The 19106-nt window shown below is 42.7% G+C and overlaps 1 protein-coding gene across 1 annotated transcript in view; it reads right to left on the minus strand.

The window, feature by feature from the left end:
* LOC101551700 (sulfotransferase 2A1-like) overlaps positions 1 to 13445 on the minus strand; it is a 37212-nt gene extending 23767 nt beyond the window's left edge. The window contains exon 1 of the mRNA XM_055146197.1: positions 13310 to 13445. Coding sequence (XP_055002172.1) covers positions 13310 to 13445 — 136 coding nt within the window. The remainder of the gene's footprint in view (positions 1 to 13309) is intronic.
* Between the last annotated feature and the right edge of the window lie 5661 nt (positions 13446 to 19106).

Consider the following 19106-nt stretch of genomic DNA (forward strand, 5'->3'; position numbering starts at 1 on the left):
CTCTCCCTGTGACTAGTTACTCAAATTCCGGAGTAAATTTGACGGCGGTGGGCAGCACAAAACTGGGAGTGTTTAGGAATTACTCTTGGCTCTGCACTGGCAGGTCTCAGGGTGCCATGAGCTATACCAGAGATGGAATGCTAGTCAGTCACCTGCAATGCAAGTGTCCTAACCTATGTACTCCTACATCTGCTCATTATTTTTAAATGTTTATATACCTATCCATTAAAAATACAATTTCTTTGCTTTGAGAGAGACATTGGGGCCACACCTGGTGGAAGGCAAGGAATACTCCTGACTCTGTGCTCATGCTTGGGCCATGCTCCAGGGACCATATCTCATGCCTGGGATCCACTAGGGTCTTCCACATGCAAGCAAGTGCTATCTCTCTGGCCCTAGTAATGAAGCACTTTTACGTTGCTTGGTGTTTAGGACGCGGATCAAAACCAGCACTTGACACATGCAAGAGAAGTGCTCTGTAAATGATTAACAGTCCCAGACTAATAGTACAATTTGAATAAATATTTGGTGGAAAGTACACTATTTAGTTTGGGCAATTAACCCAAGTAGCATGAGACATTAGGACAGAATCCCTGGACTGCGGCCTGAATGGGGACCTTGTAGTGGATTTGTATATGACTTTCATATCTAAATATTTGATTTGATTTCACTTTCAAAAATCACATTTAAGTGTTCATTTGGAAAGGAAAACTATTCCTAAACTGGGAGAATAATATACTCTTCTCGTTCATGCCCTTTTCTTCTCTACCTGAGCACGCAGGAGACAAAGCACATTAATTTGGGGAGCAGTGAAAGGCAAACTGGGGTTCATAGATTAAGGCAGACAAAGGATCAATTTTTTCATGACAGTTTTGTCAAAGTCAGAGTTTTCGGGGGGCTCAGAAAAATAAAAAGTGAAAGAAGAAAATTGATGATTTGAAAAGGCTTCCATTCTCCTCCAACACAGTGGGGTTCTAGGAAGGATGAACCCTGTTCCACGATATCACCTTCACTTTTCCAGCAATTGATGCTTGATGGTTTCTTTTTTTCTTTTTTCTTTTTACTTTTTTATTGAATTCAGTCAGATAGACCCTTACAAATCATTCATGATTGGATTTCAGTACTATACTATGTCAATGCCCCTCCCTGCACCACTGTACATTTCCCACTACCAGTGTCCTCAGATTCTCTCCCATCACACCCCACACCCAACCCTTGCCTGCCTCTATGGCAGGCACTTTTTTTCTTTATCTCTCTCTCTCTGTCTCCACTTCTCCCTCCACTTTGGGCATTATGGTTTGCACTATTGATACTGAAAGTTTATAAAGTTCATCCCTTACCTACTTTTAGCCCTCAGATCTTGTCCAGCATGATCATTCCCAGCTCTTATTGTCATACTGATCTCTTCTCTTTCTTATTTACCCTCGTCAATGGTTTCTTAAAGCAAGGGCTTTTGATCTAATTCAAAGAAAAAGACTTCCTCAGGCTCTTGGTCCCACTGTTAATGACCTCACAGAGGTTACTTTGTCAACTATGCTTAATACTGACTTTCCCAGAGAAAAAGACAGCACAGTTAGGATTTTCCTGCATATGTGCATAAAGAGAAAATTCCAAGAACCATGTTTCCCATATAAATGATTATCTCCAGTCCAGTGTGCCTTTCTCTTCACTTTGATCTAACTATTACAAAGAATTTTGATGGGAGCACATGAGTCTATCCTGTCAGTTTCACATTTACCAAATTTCAGAATATAGACATGCTTGTTCCCCATTAAAAACAATCTTCTGCTCATAGACATATTGATATAGTCATGACCAAATTGGTGACTGCATTAAATTGTTCCTGGGTGTGAAATTTGATGAGCATTGCTGATATGGTAGCTGATGGTGTGGGGGTGGGGGAATCTGTGTCTAAGAGGATCTACCAGAGAGGTGTGTATGTGTATGGCTGTGGTGAATGTGTGCAGAGTACAGATGGAACTAGAGAATCATTGAAATTCTTTTCAAAATTCCATGACATTTCTTCAGACATTGAAATGTGTTTCTACAATATGCAAAGTTAAAAAAAAGTTCTAGGTAACCTGATCTCATATAAGCAAGAGAAACAAAACTGGAGGCTTCACACATGCTGATTTCCAATCTGATCACAAAACTTTGGCATCAATATGGTACAGTTCTGACCTCAGACAGGCATCTCATCTGGTGGGCTCAAGAGAATGCAGATGCCATCCACCATCAGTCTTTAGTGATCACACATCAGAGTCATAGACAAGAACAGCAAGAGTGCAATAATGGCTCAGATGATTCTTAGATCAGTGTAGCTGCCAAAAGTGAGGTTCAGGGTGAAAAAGTCTGAACCCAATGTCTGTCTTATACCACTCACAATCTTTGAGTCAAAATGGGTCCAAAATTTGAGTTTTGACTGACATCTGAGGTGCTCAGCGTTTATTCCTGATTCTGTGCTCAGAATTCACTCCCAGCAAGCTCAGGGACTATATGGGGTGCCAGGAATCAGAGAAAGGTCCCTCATGTGTGAAGCAAGTGCCTCACTGCTCTGTGATTTCTCTAGCACCAAAATGGGTCAAATATTGAATGCAAGACTCCAAACCATAAAACTCCTCTACATAGGATAAGAGATTATGGGATCTTGGCAAAAATACACTCAAGATGTCTTGGAAAGTGTGGATTATTTCATGCAGATATTTGATGAAAAGCTGACCCCCAACCTCTACCTCCAGGGGAACAAAGGAAGGGAGGATTAATACTGTAGCATGTCAAATGGTTCCTTAGTCTCCAAGTTTGTGAGGTTGCACTGCAGTAGAGAATTGGCATTTGGAAAAATTGGGCTCCATGGAACCAGTTGGGATGGGAGATGCATGCTGAAGTAGATAATGGAACAAACACGATGACCTCTCAGTGTCTGTGTTGCAAGCCACAATGCCCAAAAGTAGAGAGAAAGTATAGGGAATATTGTCTGCTGTGGAGGCAGGGGGAGGGTGGAAAAGGGGGGTTATACACGGGATATCAGTGGTGGGAAACGTGCACTGGTGGAGGGATGGGTGTTTGATCATTGTGAGATTGTAACCCAAACATGAAAGCTTGTAACCATCTCATGATAATTCAATTTTTTTAATTGCAAAAATAAAATATTGGTTCCATACTAACAAACCAGGTGCTCATTTGTTGGGAAGACATTGAATTACAATCTTGTGTAACATGAGATCTCATAAAGGACTCTGACATCCTCTATCCAACTACTATATTTTACAGTCACTCACCATTTCCTTCGAGGAACCAATCAAAATACTGTTCTATTGATTTGGCTTCCTGAAGCCTTTCCAGAACAAGTGGCCAACACAATAACATCTCTGGGATTTTTAATGACATAAATTACCTTCAATAGAAAACGGGGATAAAAATCAACCATTGAATTATGTTTTATCTTTCCTATGAAAATTCATTCATATTGAGGAGCATCAGTTTAGAACATGACCATGTGTCCAGTGTGCCTCAGAGGACTTCCTTGTGGTCTCCCCTCAAACTCGAGCTTCCACGAGTTTCCAAACAATCCATCCTTTTTTTATATAAATTTTATTGAATCACTGTGAGATAGTTACAAGCTTTCATGTTTGGGTTACAATCCCACAAGGATCAAACACCCATCTCTCCATCAATGCACATTCCCCACCACCAATATCCCCGGTATAACACCCCTTTTCCACCCTCCCCCTGCCTCCATGGCAGACAATATTCCCCATACTCTCTCACTACTTTTGGGCATTATGAATTGCAACACAGGCACTAAGCAGTCATCATGTTTGGACCATTATCTAGTTTTGGTACACATCCCCATCCCGACGATTCCTCCAGCCAATCACTCATATTATTAATAGTAATTGTTATTTTCCTAAAGTCTTATTTTCATTGATTATTTGGAGTGGATGGAGAGGAGTGTGAGGGCCACGTACCATATTGCTCAGAGCATAATCCTGGCACTAGTCTCAGGGATCTTCATTGTTGGGCTTAGGGGACCATACTGGGTGCTGGGTACTGAAATTGACATGGACACGAATCAAGCTAACACCCTGCCCTCTGCACTATTGCTCCTGCCTTCTTTGCTCATTTTTAAAACAATGTAATAAAGTCATAAATTACTTGTATTTATTGTTTGATTTTCTTCATAGAGCTTAATACTGTCAAGACTTCATACTCATCTAAACAAAACATTTGCTATTTTTGAGTTTGGTCGTTTTCCATTCGACAAGTTCACCTCTCATCATCTATAATCCAAGAAAAAACCCCGACAATACAAAATAACTAGGGATAGAGGGGTTGGGGGGGAGTTGGTGGCAGCATGCCTTCAAAAGGCCAGAGCTGGCTGAGAGCCGACAGCACTCAATTCACTGAACAGCAGCAGCTGTGGTCACATATCTGCGTGAAAGAATGTAAGTGAATTTTGAATATTCTCCCTCAATGGGTGCCTTTTGGAACCAGCCTGGTGCCCGCCATAGAGCTTTGGCCAGGAATGTGACCCCTGAAGAAGGCTGAGGTGTGGCTGCAGGTGCCCAAGCTGGTGCAGACACAGCGGTCATATGCGCTATTTCAGCAGGCCACTGCAGCCACAGCATTTCTATGTGAATAAACAATGATCTTCAGGTCCAACCTGGCACCACCGTGGCGCACCAGTCCTTGAGTAGAGGGGCACCCCAGGTTCCCCCAACCCACACAGAGAGGTTCTGGCAGTGGTGGCTGACTGTATCATATCTTGGAAGAAAATCTTCCTGAGCTCCAATTGCCTGGAGACCGAATTCGAGGACACGGACGAGTGCCCCCTGTGAAGGTTCTGCTGGACTGGTTTTGGCCACCTGCCTGGAGTCCCCAACCACACAGTTTCTGGCCAAAGTTGCTACCGCCACCACCCCTTGGGCCCAGAGTGTGCAGCACCTCTGTTCAGGCATCCTGGACCTGCTGGGTGAGAGTATCAGCAGCCTGGCAGTGCCCTTGTGCTCTATGACACCCCAAAATTTGGCACTATGCCTCCAGCCAGACTTCATCAACTAAGGATATATTTTTTCTGAGAAATTAGGCTGACAAAATTTAGGTATGGAGTAGACCTCCCCACCAACCACCTCTGGTGCTGCCATAAAAGCTCATTTATTTGGTTTGCTCCTGAGTTGTAAAGAAATTTCAAAAGAGATTTTTTTCAAAAGCTTCAGTAAATTTTTTGGACACACACATGAGTGAATCATCTAGTGCATCTGGGGGTGGGGGGAAGTGAGTTAGCCCAGTGCATTCCCATTCAGAGCCTCAGGCAGCCACTTGCTCCCACAATCCAAAATCTCAACAATCCCCAGGCCCAGACCCCAAGATATAAGGAAGACCTCATCAAGATATTAATCTGCTGGAAATTTGGGTTTGCCAGTTTTATGACAGAAATCTCCAGGCTCTTTTGCAATTGGGATGAGCTAAGTTTCCCCACTTTGCTGTAATTCCAGAAGCCTTGGCAATCATGCTCAACTCAAAACTGCCAACCATTTACAAAATCCACTTCAGTTGAACCTTCTCCATATAAACACTAAACTTCTTGAACAAAAGATTTCCTCTCAGCACCCATATAGGAAACCTAAATGCTCAAAAGGAGAAAGAGAGAGATTGAGAGAGAGAGAAAGAGAGAGAGAGTGAGAGAGGCAACATGCCTGGATGTTAGATAGAAGCAGGCTTTGGGGTGGATGGGAGGAAAACTGGGCACATTGGTAGAAAATGTACACTGGTGAAGGGATGGGTGTTGGAACATTGTATGACTGAAACCCGCTGATGAAAAAAAGGGAAAAAATTGGCTCATCCCAACAAGGCTTCAAAGATACCTGGTCCTGGATCTCCATGTTCTCGAATGCCAACACAGGTACTCAGAGTTCATCCTGAATTGAGTTTGGGAGACAGAGGGCCTTCTGGGAAAACAGAAATCAGAAACTCCAGGACCCCAAACACCCTTCACTTATCCATTGATTCATTTCAGGAGAAAATGAGGGGATTGTGAATCCAGGAAACACAGAAGAGGCCCAGAGAGGAGAAGGCAGAGGTGCGCCTGTCTATCCACAAAGACTCACTCTTTCTCACTTTACTCTACTGTTCATCTCAAACCAACTGTCTACAGATACACAGTATATTACTCTTTATGATCCCTGTGGGTCATCTGTTACTCCCATGAGAGATGTGTTAGACTGCTGGACTCAACAGACACTGACAATTGGTAGAGATAAAGGGGGCAGAGAACCCACGGAGGGTGCCAACCTCTCCCTCTGGCTTCAGGCACTCATTCGTGAATGTTTCCAGCAGTCTCCTACGAATAGCTCTTTGGGCTTCAACCTGACCTAATTTAAGTTGCATCTTAAACAGAGTAGTGTAGGAAAACATTGGTTTGTCCTTTCTCCCTTGCCACATGGAGCTTAGATTTATTGGTTACACCCATCACAGTGCTCTCAAGTCACTTCCATTTCTCTGTGCTTATCTGTAACTTCTCTGGTCTCTCTTACCCAATTGGTCTAACATCTTTTCCCCCTATTCATACTCTATTAACTTGTAAGGCCAGATCCTTCTAAGGACACTTGACATTACTCATAATTGAAATATTGCCTTTTTCTTCTCCTCATGTCTTTTGCATAATTTACCTTAAAGCAATGTCATTTTTGTATAGACACAGGAAGACAGTTAATATTATGCTTTTGCAACTTCGGAACTGACTCCGAATAATATTCACTCCTGGGCATCTTCGTTCTTGACTGAAGCCTCAATTGCCCTTAGTTCCTAGCACCCCAAAAGGAGGGTCCTGAAAAGGGACTCAATGGACCCAGGGCAAGCTGTGAACTACCCTGGCATCAAAATGGGCCAGGCCAAAGTGGCACAATACTTAACTATAAATTAAGAGCATAGTGATGGGCAAATTCTGTCATGATCCAAAAAGTAACGACGAGTTAGGACCCTGCTAGAGTTAGGAAAGAGTAACTTGGATTAAGCACTGTAGTCTGAGATCTATAGCAAAATGGCCCCAGGAAAGCAATCCTATAAGCTTAATGTATCTCTTACTGTGTCCATACAAAATGACTAATAATATGAATGTATGTTGGACTGAGTAAAGGAGACACACACTCACAGATGGAATACTAGTTCTGAGAATGTCATCTTACTGAATGTGATTCTGTCATAGAAGAAGCTTCCCCTGAGGGAAGGACTTTAGCTCTGTTGATTGTATGATCACACCTATGTGAAATTATTACCCAACCCCTCATGATTTGGGATTTAACTAAGGTGGTAAGAGGGGACTGGGGGAGGCAGAAGCTGTAAGGAAAAGTATAAAGGAGCAGGATCCAAGAGGAGAATGAGGGGGATCAGGAAAGGGAAAGATTAGGAGGAGAAACAGGCAAAAACAGAAGGAGAGTCAGAGAAGAATAGAGATGAGATTGTAGTAAACTGCTGTTGAGACTAACCAGGCTGGCCCTTGTGTCCTCCTCCATCCACCCATTGCCATTATCTGCTCCTGGGTGAGGGAAACATTGTGAGACCACCAAATGAAGGTTTAGAGAGAGAGAGAGAGGGACAGAGAGAGAAAGAGAGAGAGAGAGAGGGAGAGAGGGAGAGAGAGAGCTAAGGTCATTCGCATTTTATTCTTTTACTACACAGATTAGGGTGATGTATAACAGAACTCTTTATTTTCCTTTTAACTTGGCTACCAGAAAGCCTGTGGAATGATTGACAGAATGCACTCAGAGATGCACAGTAGCACCATCTAACACTGAGCCACAGACCTCACTCCAGGCCTATGAAAGAGACTTTGCATCTCCACCACAGTCTCTGTTAACCTCTGGGCATAGCGAGATTTAAAAAGCATTGATCACACACACAAGGACCATCGTGCACTCACCTTCACTTTGGCATTGAAGAATGACTTGGGCAGAAGTTGAATTGGAAGGTGGGAACACATAAAGTGTGGGCCTTTCTTATTCTTTAATATATTATACCCCCTCTCTGACTCTAACCACGGTGAACGTTCCCAGATTGACACAGATTAAATCCACTTGGGATATCCCTTGGAACGAATCAGGGAAAGAATCTCTGCCATCTAGTTTTTCCTAAATAAAGGAAAGAAAACGAAGGTCTGGCATTTTCTTTAACTTTTAAAAACGCATTGTACTAAAGGCGGGACGCATTTTCACACGTGCACCACAGTTCTATCTACAAAAATTGAGATCTAAAAGCAACCAAATTCCCACAAACAGATAAATTAAAAAGATGAGGACTTTACAGACAGCGAGGAATCCTAGTCATATGGGAAAAAAGATGAAGTCCAATTCTTCTCATCTAATGAGGGAGAAATGGAGAAATTAAATACCAGGTAACAGAGACACAGCAGTGAATCCCGAAAGACAACAGCTCACTGGAGATCTCTCCAGACCCCGTACAGAATCAATTCCACCAGGGCACCTCAGATGGAGTGGGTGTGCGCTTTCTGCCTGCTCCAAATGAAACCCTGGTGGCCATCAGTTTCCAGAAGAAAAACCCAGGTATGGGGGTTCAGAGACTAAGACTTCAGGCCACGTGGTGGCAGCAGAGACCAGCCGTTCCTTCCCATCTCCCTGTCTGCTGGGGTCCTGGCTGTCAAGCCTCCAGGCGCCATCTCAGAGCATCAAAGGCCTTGATCCAGAGACCCCCAAAAGAATCTCAAAATAGATTAGCTCCCTACAGAGATGTTTCTGACCCCAACCATTTACAATTTTAGAATTCCAGAAGGATGTGGCTGCTTTTGCAGCCAAGTGACCTCTCATGATATTTATGAATAAGCAATAGAAAATAAATTATCTAGCATCTGTCTCTGGCAGGCAGGCTCGAATAGTGGTGGGAAAATTGGAAATAATAGTGGTGAGAAGTTGTAATGGTTGAGGGGTTGGTGTTGAAAGATTGAATGTAATCAACTAATGTGAACAACCTTATGAAAATAAAATTAAAATAACAATAAAATAAAATAAATAAAAATAGATACCAGGTGATATAGCTGATAGATAATAAATCAAGACAATAAACAAGGAAATAAAATAGAGGGACTCCGGGAAAGCTACCCCTTAGTCTGCGGTTACAGTTTTGATGTTACCAAAGGACCAGTGGGGTCAGCAGGGGTGCAGGAGTGTTGGCAGTTTGGTGTTGGATTTGAAATGGAGCAGTGTAACCCTAAACAGAAACATTTAGGGTTTCATATAGACTTGAAAACCTCTGGTACCGCAGAAAGCAAAGAAACAAGCAAATGTCACAGTGCTGGGGACAAACCTGGAGTTATCCACCCATTTCCCCATACTTCTCTTTGTAAGAAAGTCTTGAGTTACAAGAAGGAACTTTATACCTGGTTATAAACACTCAAGCAGGACTTTCTACTGAATCCGTATTAACTCTTTCTTTCCCCTCCCTTTACACCCTAATCACCACCGATCTTTTTCTGTTTCCGTGAGCTCTAGAACAGCAGGTACCCTGCCTAGATGCACCATCACGATAGTTTGTCCTTGTGTGACTGATCGTTGGACTCAATACAGTCAGCGGGACTCAATACTCTGTTATGAGTACATAAAATCTTGTGGCTGTTTCTGGTTTCAGGATTTTTTTTTTCATTTTGGGTCATACTCGGCAATGCACAGGAATTATTCCTGGATCTGCACTCAGGAATTACTCTTGGCGGTGCTCAGGGGACCATATGGGATGCTGGGAATCAAACCCAGGTCAGTTGTGTGCAAGGCAAATGCCCTACCCCTGTGTTATCACTCCAGCCCCTCTTGTGGCTATTTCAGAACTTCACCCCTTCATAAAAGGTTGAAGAATATGCCCTGAGATGTTTGTGCTACATTTTAACTACACATTGCCAAGGCATTTGATCTTGACTTTGACTCTGTCTCTGACTCTATGCACAATGATCATTTCTGTGCACTTACCCTGTCCCTGACCTCAGCCTCAGTCCTCGTTCATTTCCCTTCCCTCACATAAATAACATCTAGATAGACATAGCAGCCCAGCAACACAGCTTCAAGACCAACCCTAGAAGAGATGCAAGCCAGGATAAATCTCAGAGGTACACACATCTTGTACAGGCTGAATACTACGGGGCTCCCTTAGGATGGGGGCCAGGCCAAGTCTCCTCCATGCTGAAGCTCTAGCATCTGCATTCACCCCCCAAAGCTGGAGCCATTCAAATGACCCAACTTCACTGCCTCACAAATCATCTCTGTAGAGATGCCATATCAATGAAAATTCCAGGTACTTAGGTTTTTGGCCTGAAAACTCTGGGCTCTTCTTGGAATGGGGAAAAGCAGCCACCCCCACCCTGCTGTACTGCTGGAAGCTTCGCAAGCAACACCCACATCTCACAGTCATTTCCTTACAAACAAGGCCCAGCTTTAATCTCAGGGGAGATGCAAGCCAAGCCAAGACGACCGGCTGAAAACAATCAGCCCAGTTCTACAGATCCTGGACTTCTGGAGTGTGCTATAATACAGGGGACTGAGCAACCCCTCCAAATTCCACACTACTGACAGCCCATTAGAGCACACCAAATTAGATCAGAAAGTAGCATAGAATTCAAGGAAGATAGTTTAAAAAATCAATGACAGAGAACTCAACTATCAACAAACAACTTGGTAAACAAACAACTTAGTAAACCCTCAGACAAACATTTTGAACCCATTGTAAGACGTAACAATTTTCACAAATTTAGTTACTGCAGCATTCATATTCAGTAATTCCATTAATTATTGAGTTGCAGCAAACAATATAAATCAATTGTTTTGTGCCTGCTAAAGGGCAGCCTTCCTAGGGTAGGGTGTTGGAATCTAAGAGCAGTGGTAGAGGGAAGGTCACAATAGTGATTGGATAGGTTTGGAACACAATTGTCTGAAACAACAGTACTATGAACAACTCTGTGAATCACAGTGTCTATATAAATCTTAAATAGAAAAAGCAAAATAAAAAAAACAATGAATAGCATCTGGACAAAGGTGTCAGCACAGTGGGCTGGATCAATATCAGACATGCTTGAGGCCCTGAGTAAAATAACTGCATGGACCACTCTGGCCCCCAGACCACCTGGAAGAGTCTCATAGAACCCTAGAAATGCTATGATTCCCACCAAAGTAAAAACACCCTCATCATATAACTAACTCACTCTTCCAGGCCCTTCATTTCCTGGCCACTGTTTACACTTATATCTTTCCGGGCAAACAGCCTGTTCAGTAAACTGTTTTACGTGCACTATTAATATATAAATATATACATATATATATATATATATATAGAGAGAGAGAGAGAGAGAGAGAGAGAGATCACACGGTTCTTTCTCCCGGAAGGGAGCATAACATGAAACTTGCCATAGCCATGCCACCGGACTAGACACCAGGCTATTTCACCCGGGGCGCCCCAGAGGGGTCGGGTGAGAGCCCTTCCCACCCCAAGGGACCAAACCCCAGCAGCAAACACCTCCAGAACCCAACTACTGCCACACTCAAGGCCACTTCCCACAAGCTTGGGACAGGCTTCATACATGAATGAACATATTCTTGAACACTCCCTACCCATTTTCCATAAGTACCACACCACATTTGATGGGATTCAGATACTATGCAACAAATCATAGAGGTAAATATATATGCATATACACATATTTTCATATATATAAGAAATCTCACATCAGTCAACCTTTAACAACATGTTAGTGATATCCTAAAGAATGTCTTAATGGCCCCTGCCAAAATAGGACAATATTCACACTGTTTTCTACATGAATATTTTTTGCAAGCATTTTCAGTGGTTCTTAATAACAGACGATACAAAATATATCATTTCGGTTGTGTTTTGGAACAGGGCTTGGGGCTTGAGATGGAAACATCCCAAATTTGGTGGTAGAAAGGTGTAATAGTGGTGGGATTTCTTTTTTCTTTTTGGGTCAGACCCAGTCACATCGCTCCAGCCCAAGGGATTTTTTCTTGAACATTAAGTGTAATAAAATATTTTGAACTACCTCATAAAATAAAAAATTGGGAGCTGGAGCAATAGCACAGCGGGCAGAGCATTTGCCTTGCATGTGGCTGATCCAGGTTCAATTTCCAGAATCCCATATGGTGCCCTGAGCACCGCCAGGGGTAATTACTGAGTGGAGAGCCAGGAGTAATCACTGTGCATCGCCAGGTGTGAGCCAAAAAGCGAAAAAATATTAAAATAACTAAATAAAATTTAAATATTGGAAAATAAATGAATAAATTAAAAATTAAAAAAATTTAAATTTATATAACACCATGATTTACCATGTTGTTTGGAATACAGTTTTTTCAGCCATTAAATGTCCCAACACCATGTCTACTTCCAGTGTGACCTTTCCTCCACCAATGTCCCTGATAACCCACCCACCATATCAACCTACTCGCTTCGAAGATACAACAATTTAACTTCCTGTGATTTGTTACAAGCTGAAGTGAGAGCACAGTGGATAGTGTATTTGCCTTGCATGTGGCTGACCCGGGTTCGATTCCTCTGTCCCTCTCAGAAAGCCCGGAAAGCTACTGAGAGTCTCCTGCCTGCAAGACAGAGCCTGGCAAGCTACCCATGGTGTATTCAAAATGACAAAAACAGTAACAATCAGTCTCACAATGGAGATGTTACTGGTGCCCACACGAGCAAATCAATGAACAATGGGACAACAGTGCTACAGTGCTACACCGGTTTGTTAAAACACAAAGGTAAATGAAATTATCCAAACTAAGGTCAGTAAAAGCTAACTGGTTTTCACTGTTATAATTTCATGATGGTGTTACTGAATCACTGAGGATTTCCTGAGCAGGTTAGTGCTCGTTGATCACACTCATTCTTAGCATCTCAATTTAGATGGAAATTTTCTTCCCTTTAAATTGTCTTTAATTCACGCCTCACAACTGAGAAGTGAAACTCTACTTACAGAACACAATCTGATCACTGGACTATATGCAGTATATAGTGATGCTGTATAGTGATGTTAACAGTCCCAGCTAACCAACAATCAAGCTCCCCACTAGGTCTTTGATAAGCTCCCTCTGCACTTTCGCATCTTGACACGGTCTTAGGATTCCATCCTATAGGCTCCCCTAGAGCCTGAATAGTCCCCATCCCAATCCTGTTAGGATGTCTCTGTTCCAGGCCCATGTCCAGTTCCCTGGACACTGGTGGTCTGTCCTATAGAAAGTCTCTCTTTTTTCCGTAATGCCCACAGACAGAGCCACAATCTGTCTTGCAAATTCTCCAGCTGCCTTACCTGATTTAGGGTAGGTCAGCAGTAAGACATCTTCATCTGTAAACAAAAAATTATGCCACTCTTCTGTCATGAAAGTAGGTGTGAAAAACACGGTGGGAAAAAATACACCATTAATCCTTTTATTTTCACCAGACATTCTGGTTGCTTGATTTTGGAGGAATGTGGTATCCATGGTTGGAGGCTCCTTTGTTTATTGTAAGATTCACATTATAATAAAGTTCAAATATTCTCTAAGACATGTCCAATGGTCTTATGCAACTGTGAGGTCACATAATATCCAATGATATTATGCAACTGTAAGGTTACTCAGAGACATTATGTGGAAATCTGAGTATAAATCTTGGAAAGGAACCTGCAATTCAGTAAGATCCCATGAAGGTAGGATATGGGGCACTTAAAATGTTTTTATAGAATGGATTTGGAGGCAATGTAGATAAGTGGATCGAGATGGAAAGTATCATTCTAAGTGAAATGAGTCAAAGGGAGAGGGACATACATAGAATTACTGCACTCATTTTGGAGTATAAAGTAAAAAATATAGTGGGAGACTAACATCCAAGGATAGTAGAAATAAGGGCCAGAAGGATGACTCCACAGCTTGGAAGTCAGCCTCACATGCTGGGGGGAAAGGGAGATGGGATAGAGAAGAAACTAACAAGTAAATGATGCTTGGAGGGCATGCTCGGGATGGGAGATGCGTGATGAAAACCTGTAGACAAATATGATGGTCACTTAGTTCCATTATTGCAAACCATAACACTGAAATGGAGAGAGAGTAAATGAGAATGTGCCTGCCATGGGGTATGGGGGGAGAATAGGAACATTGATGGTGGAGAATGAGCAATGGTGGAGGGATGGGTACTCAATCATTTTATGACTGAAATATAATCAGGAAAGTTTGTAAATCTATAACTATCTCACAGTGGTTCAGTTAAAAAAAAGAAAAGAAAAACATAAAAAAGAGGCAATGTAGAAAAATGCTAAGAGAAGGAGGATGAAGCTGAGAAGGAGGAGAGTTGGGGGAGGAGGAGATGGAGGAGGAGGAAGAGGAGATGGAGGAGGAGATAATCTGTGAAGATCATCTTGGCTGTGAAAAATGCGTTTTTTTGTGTTTTAGGCCTCAAGTCCTTTTGGACCTGTAATCTGGGCACCTGCTGATGCAGGGTGGAGAACAAGTGACTGAGGTAGGGAACACTGAGACCAATCACACAGAGCCAACTGGGCCCAAAGAGTGAATACAGGGTAGGGAAGTATTGGGGTAGATCTGATCATAGTTCCCTGGTCTATATTCCCGAATCCTTCTGTACACAATAAATGTACACACACCTGGGATTCTCCCCAGGAACTGAGTCAGCTTCTTCCAGAGGGGCTGATATGGGATTGGAGGAGGAGCTGTGACTCAGGGGAGCCTCTCAGCCACCAAGTCCATTTTCACCTCAGCAAGGCCTGAGTGCACTCAAGTTCCTGCCCTCCTAATGCTACCTGCCCTCACACCTTTTATTAGTCTTGTTACCATCCAGGAGATTCTGTGCCCTCAACACTTGCCAGCTCCATGAACACATGGAAAAAGAAGTCAAGGAATGGAGGAAGTATAGTATCAAGACATCAGTGCGAAATCAGCCTCTTAATAGAAAATCCAAGGTTGAGATCATCCTCTCAGTAAATAAATCTACTTTAGTTACAATGAGGGCAGCAAAGGTGCAATCAGGCAAGAAGATAATAAGATATTATGGTTTACTTTTGTTTTGCTTTCTGTTTGGGGCCACATCCAACAGTGTTCAGGGCTTGCTCCTGGCTCTAAACTCAGGGCTGTGGGAACTATGGGATGCTGAAGATTGAATCTGTGTCACAGCAGGCTAGGCAACTGTCCTACCCGCAGTGCTAACATTCTGGCTCCAGAGATTGTCATGACTTTATTATTATACTTGAAAGGCTTTTGCTGACTTTCCAGTGAAAACATCAAAAACAGCAGGTGGTTAGTGTTTGGTTGACTGAACGCACATAATAGGCTTTCTGAGAGAATAAAATGTTCTTCAGCATGTGATTGGTGCATATTACCTGGGTTGATCTACTTGCCACATTTCATTCTATAAAGTTTTTATTAAACAGCATGATTTGTATACTTTGAGGTAAGTTTCACTTACTAAAATATAGTAAATAAAGAAAACATACGAATGGAATGGGATATAGTACAATAATATGAGCCAAATCCAGTTCAAATCCTGGCCCCACATGGCACCTAAGCATCCCAGGAACAGCCCTTGAGGCCTCAGAGGACCACCAGTGTGGCCTGGGTTAATCCTGCTATCAAAGGCCCAAAAAGCAGGCACCTCATCATCAAATCCTAGCATTGAACTATGGACACACATTTTTTGGGAGACCTAAACTCAGGACTGGGTAAGGGAAGACTGAAACCTGTGGTTTCAAGTATATGCTATTTTGATCCTGACATAACATCCCCGAGAGCAATGATCTTGGATTAAATAAGGAATTCGGAACTGCCTAGATGCCCTTTAGTTTGGAAGTGGAAGGCCCTGAGCAGGGTTTTCCAAAATCATTGGATTGGTCAATGCAAATCAATATCAAGGCAGGGACAAAGCTACAGCACAGTGGGGAGGGTGTTTGTCTTGCATGTGGTCAACCCGAGTTCGATTCCCAACATCCCATATAGTCCCCTAAGCCTTGCCGGCAATGATCTTTGAGCATAGCAGGGTGTCCTCCTCTAGCACCCCACCTAAAACATAAAGATGGACATCAAAGCTAGGCCAATCGACCAAGTTATCTTCAGGCTCATATATAATTTTTAAACTTAATTTTTTCTAAAAGTTGAATCGCATAAATTCATCACAAGCCTGAACATCTCCTGGGATATGGAAAGTTTTCCAAACTCCCCCACCGTCAAACCTCTCCACAGCAAGTTTATAGAACCACTGCTCTTGCACCCAGTGACCCAGGGAGAAACATCCCCCAAGTCGGCGCCCTGCCGGATCGGCCATTTGAAGACCCCTGCCCCCACTTTGCCGCCGCTGCCAGTCATCATCAGCGCCGCCCCAACTCACCCCTCCTTCCCCAGGTAACCGGGAACGAGCTCTTGCACCCCGCGACCCAGGAAGAAACAGCCCCCAAGTCTGCGCCCTCCGGGGGCTCAGGCTCTTGAAGACCTCCGCCCTACTTCTCCACTAGGTTGTGGGGGGGCGTGTACTTAGGTCAGGGGCGTGGTATCCAAAAGGAGCGTGGCCTCCCTCCTCAGCGGCTGCAGTTGTTTCTCCCCTTTCACTGCATTGCTCACTTATGTCACAATCTATACAACCTACTCCTATGAAGAACACCCTAGCTTTCTTAGTCACTATATGCTAATCGTCAACTACTCCATCCCATCCTAATTTCATAAAAACTTTCAGTGAACACAAGAAGCTGCACAAAAACCTTTATAAAGAGATCATAGCCTCAAGTCTTCAATAGGGGCCCTACATAAGGTAGGAAGAGCGTCTGAGAGTAAGGCCTATAACAACATGAAGAAACAACGAAAATTCCCACCACCAGGTGAGAATAAAGAAAAACTCACAGAATGCCCTAGAACAGATGACTGGTTGAAGAAACTCTGGTACATCTATACAATGGAATACTATGCAGCTGTTAGAAAAAAAGAGGTCATGACGTTTGCATATAAGTGGATCAACATGGAAAGTATCATGCTAAGTGAAATGAGTCAGAAAGAGAGAGACAGACATAGAAAGATTGCACTCATCTGTGGAATATAGAATAATAGACTATAAGATGAACACCCAAGAATAGTAGAAATAAGTACCAGGAGATTGTCTCCATGGCTTGGAGGCTGGTCTCTCATTCTGGGTAACTCAGGGAAGGGACCACCAAGTAAAATGTGGTTGGAGGTCATGTGGGGGAAGGGTGATGTGGGCCGAATACAGACTAGAGACTGAACACAATGGCCACTGAACACCTTTATTGCAAACCACAACACCTAATCAGAGAGAGAGAACAAAAGGGAATACCCTGCCATAGTGGCAGTGTGGGGTGGGGGGAGACGGGACTGGGGAGGGACTGTGGAGACACAACACCTAATCAGAGAGAGAGAACAAAAGGGAATACCCTGCCATAGTGGCAGGGTGGGGTGGGGAGAGACGGGACTGGGGAGGGGGGGAGGGATGTTGGGTTTACTGGTGGTGGAGAATGGGCACTGGTGAAGGGATGGGTTATCGAACTTTGTATGGGGGAAACATGAGCACAAAGATGTATGGATCTGTAACTGTACCTTCACGATGACTCTCTAATTAAAAATAAACTAATAAAAAATATGTACTAATGAAAGAAATAAAGAAAGGAAATATGGTCACCAAAAAAAAAAAAAAGAAAAACTCACAGAAGCCTCAACAGAGACTACGCACAAATGCAACCTCCTCTCAGATAGAGAATTCAGAGAGGATATTGTGAAGATGATTGACGATCTCAAAGCAACTATGGAATGGACATCCAATAAATTAAGGGAGGATATGAACGCAGCATTGGAACGGACCACCAAGATAATATGGGAAGAAATGAGAGCAGAAATCTCAAAGCTACAAACAGAAGTGACTTAATTAAAGGAATCGGTAGATTAAATAAAAAAAAACTCAGTAGGAGCCCTCAACAGTAGAATGGCTACAGCTGAAGACAGAATCAGTGAGCTTGAAGATGAGCTGTAGAAAGCATATAGCAACAACAAATAATGGCAAAAGACCTCAAAATTGCTCTAGGGCAAATCAGAGTCCTAGGGGATAACCTCAAGAGGAACAACATAAAATCATTGGAATACCAGAGGCACAGGGAACTAATCCCAGTGAAAAAATTACAGTCAAAGACATCATTGCTAAGAAATTGCCAGAGATAGAGAATGCAGGCATTCAGATCCAAGGAACCCGAAGGTGCCAGCTAGAAGAGACCACAATATAAAATCTCCAAGACATATCATAGTCACAATGATTGATGCCATGAATAAAGACACAATACTGCAAGCAGCAAGATCAAAGAAGAAAATCACATACAAAGGAGCACCCCTTAGATTTACAGCAGACCTATTAGAAGAAAACCTCTGAGCCCTAAGACAATGGTGGGATATAGTGAAAAAACACAATGAAATGAATGCCTCACCAAGAATACTTTATCTAGCTAAGCTCTCACTTAAACTTGAAGGAATCATACATTACTTCACAGATAAACAACAGCTCAGGAACTTCATAGACTCAAAACCAAACTTAAAAGAAGGACTAAAGGGGCTACTGTAAGACAAGGAAAAACCGTACGAGAACAACAAACCTTACAGAAAGATGGCACAAAATCCCATGACAATAATCTCTCTCAATGTCAATGGCCGAAATGCACCAATTAAAAGACACAGAGTGGCAAAATGGAATCAGAAACAGAACCCAACATTCTGCTGCTTACAAGAAACATACCTGAACAGTCAGAGCAAACACAGATTCAAACTCAAAGGATGGAAAACAATCCTGCAAGCAAAAATCTCCCTCAAAAAAGCTGGAGTGGCCATACTAGTATCCAACAACATAGATTTCAGACTAAAAAAGGTTATTCTGAAAGGGACAGTTAAGGTCATTTTATACTCATCAAGGTGTATGTACAACAGGAAGAAATCACACTCTTAAATGTATACGCACCTAATGGGCGACCAGCTAAATGCTTTAAACAAGTCCTAGCAGAATTTAATGGGGACATCACTAGCACCATGATAGTAGTTGGAGACTTCAACACTGCCTTATCACCTCTGGATAGATCAACAAGA

The sequence above is a fragment of the Sorex araneus genome, chromosome 8 (genome assembly GCF_027595985.1).
Source record: "Sorex araneus isolate mSorAra2 chromosome 8, mSorAra2.pri, whole genome shotgun sequence".
Taxonomy (NCBI): domain Eukaryota; kingdom Metazoa; phylum Chordata; class Mammalia; order Eulipotyphla; family Soricidae; genus Sorex; species Sorex araneus.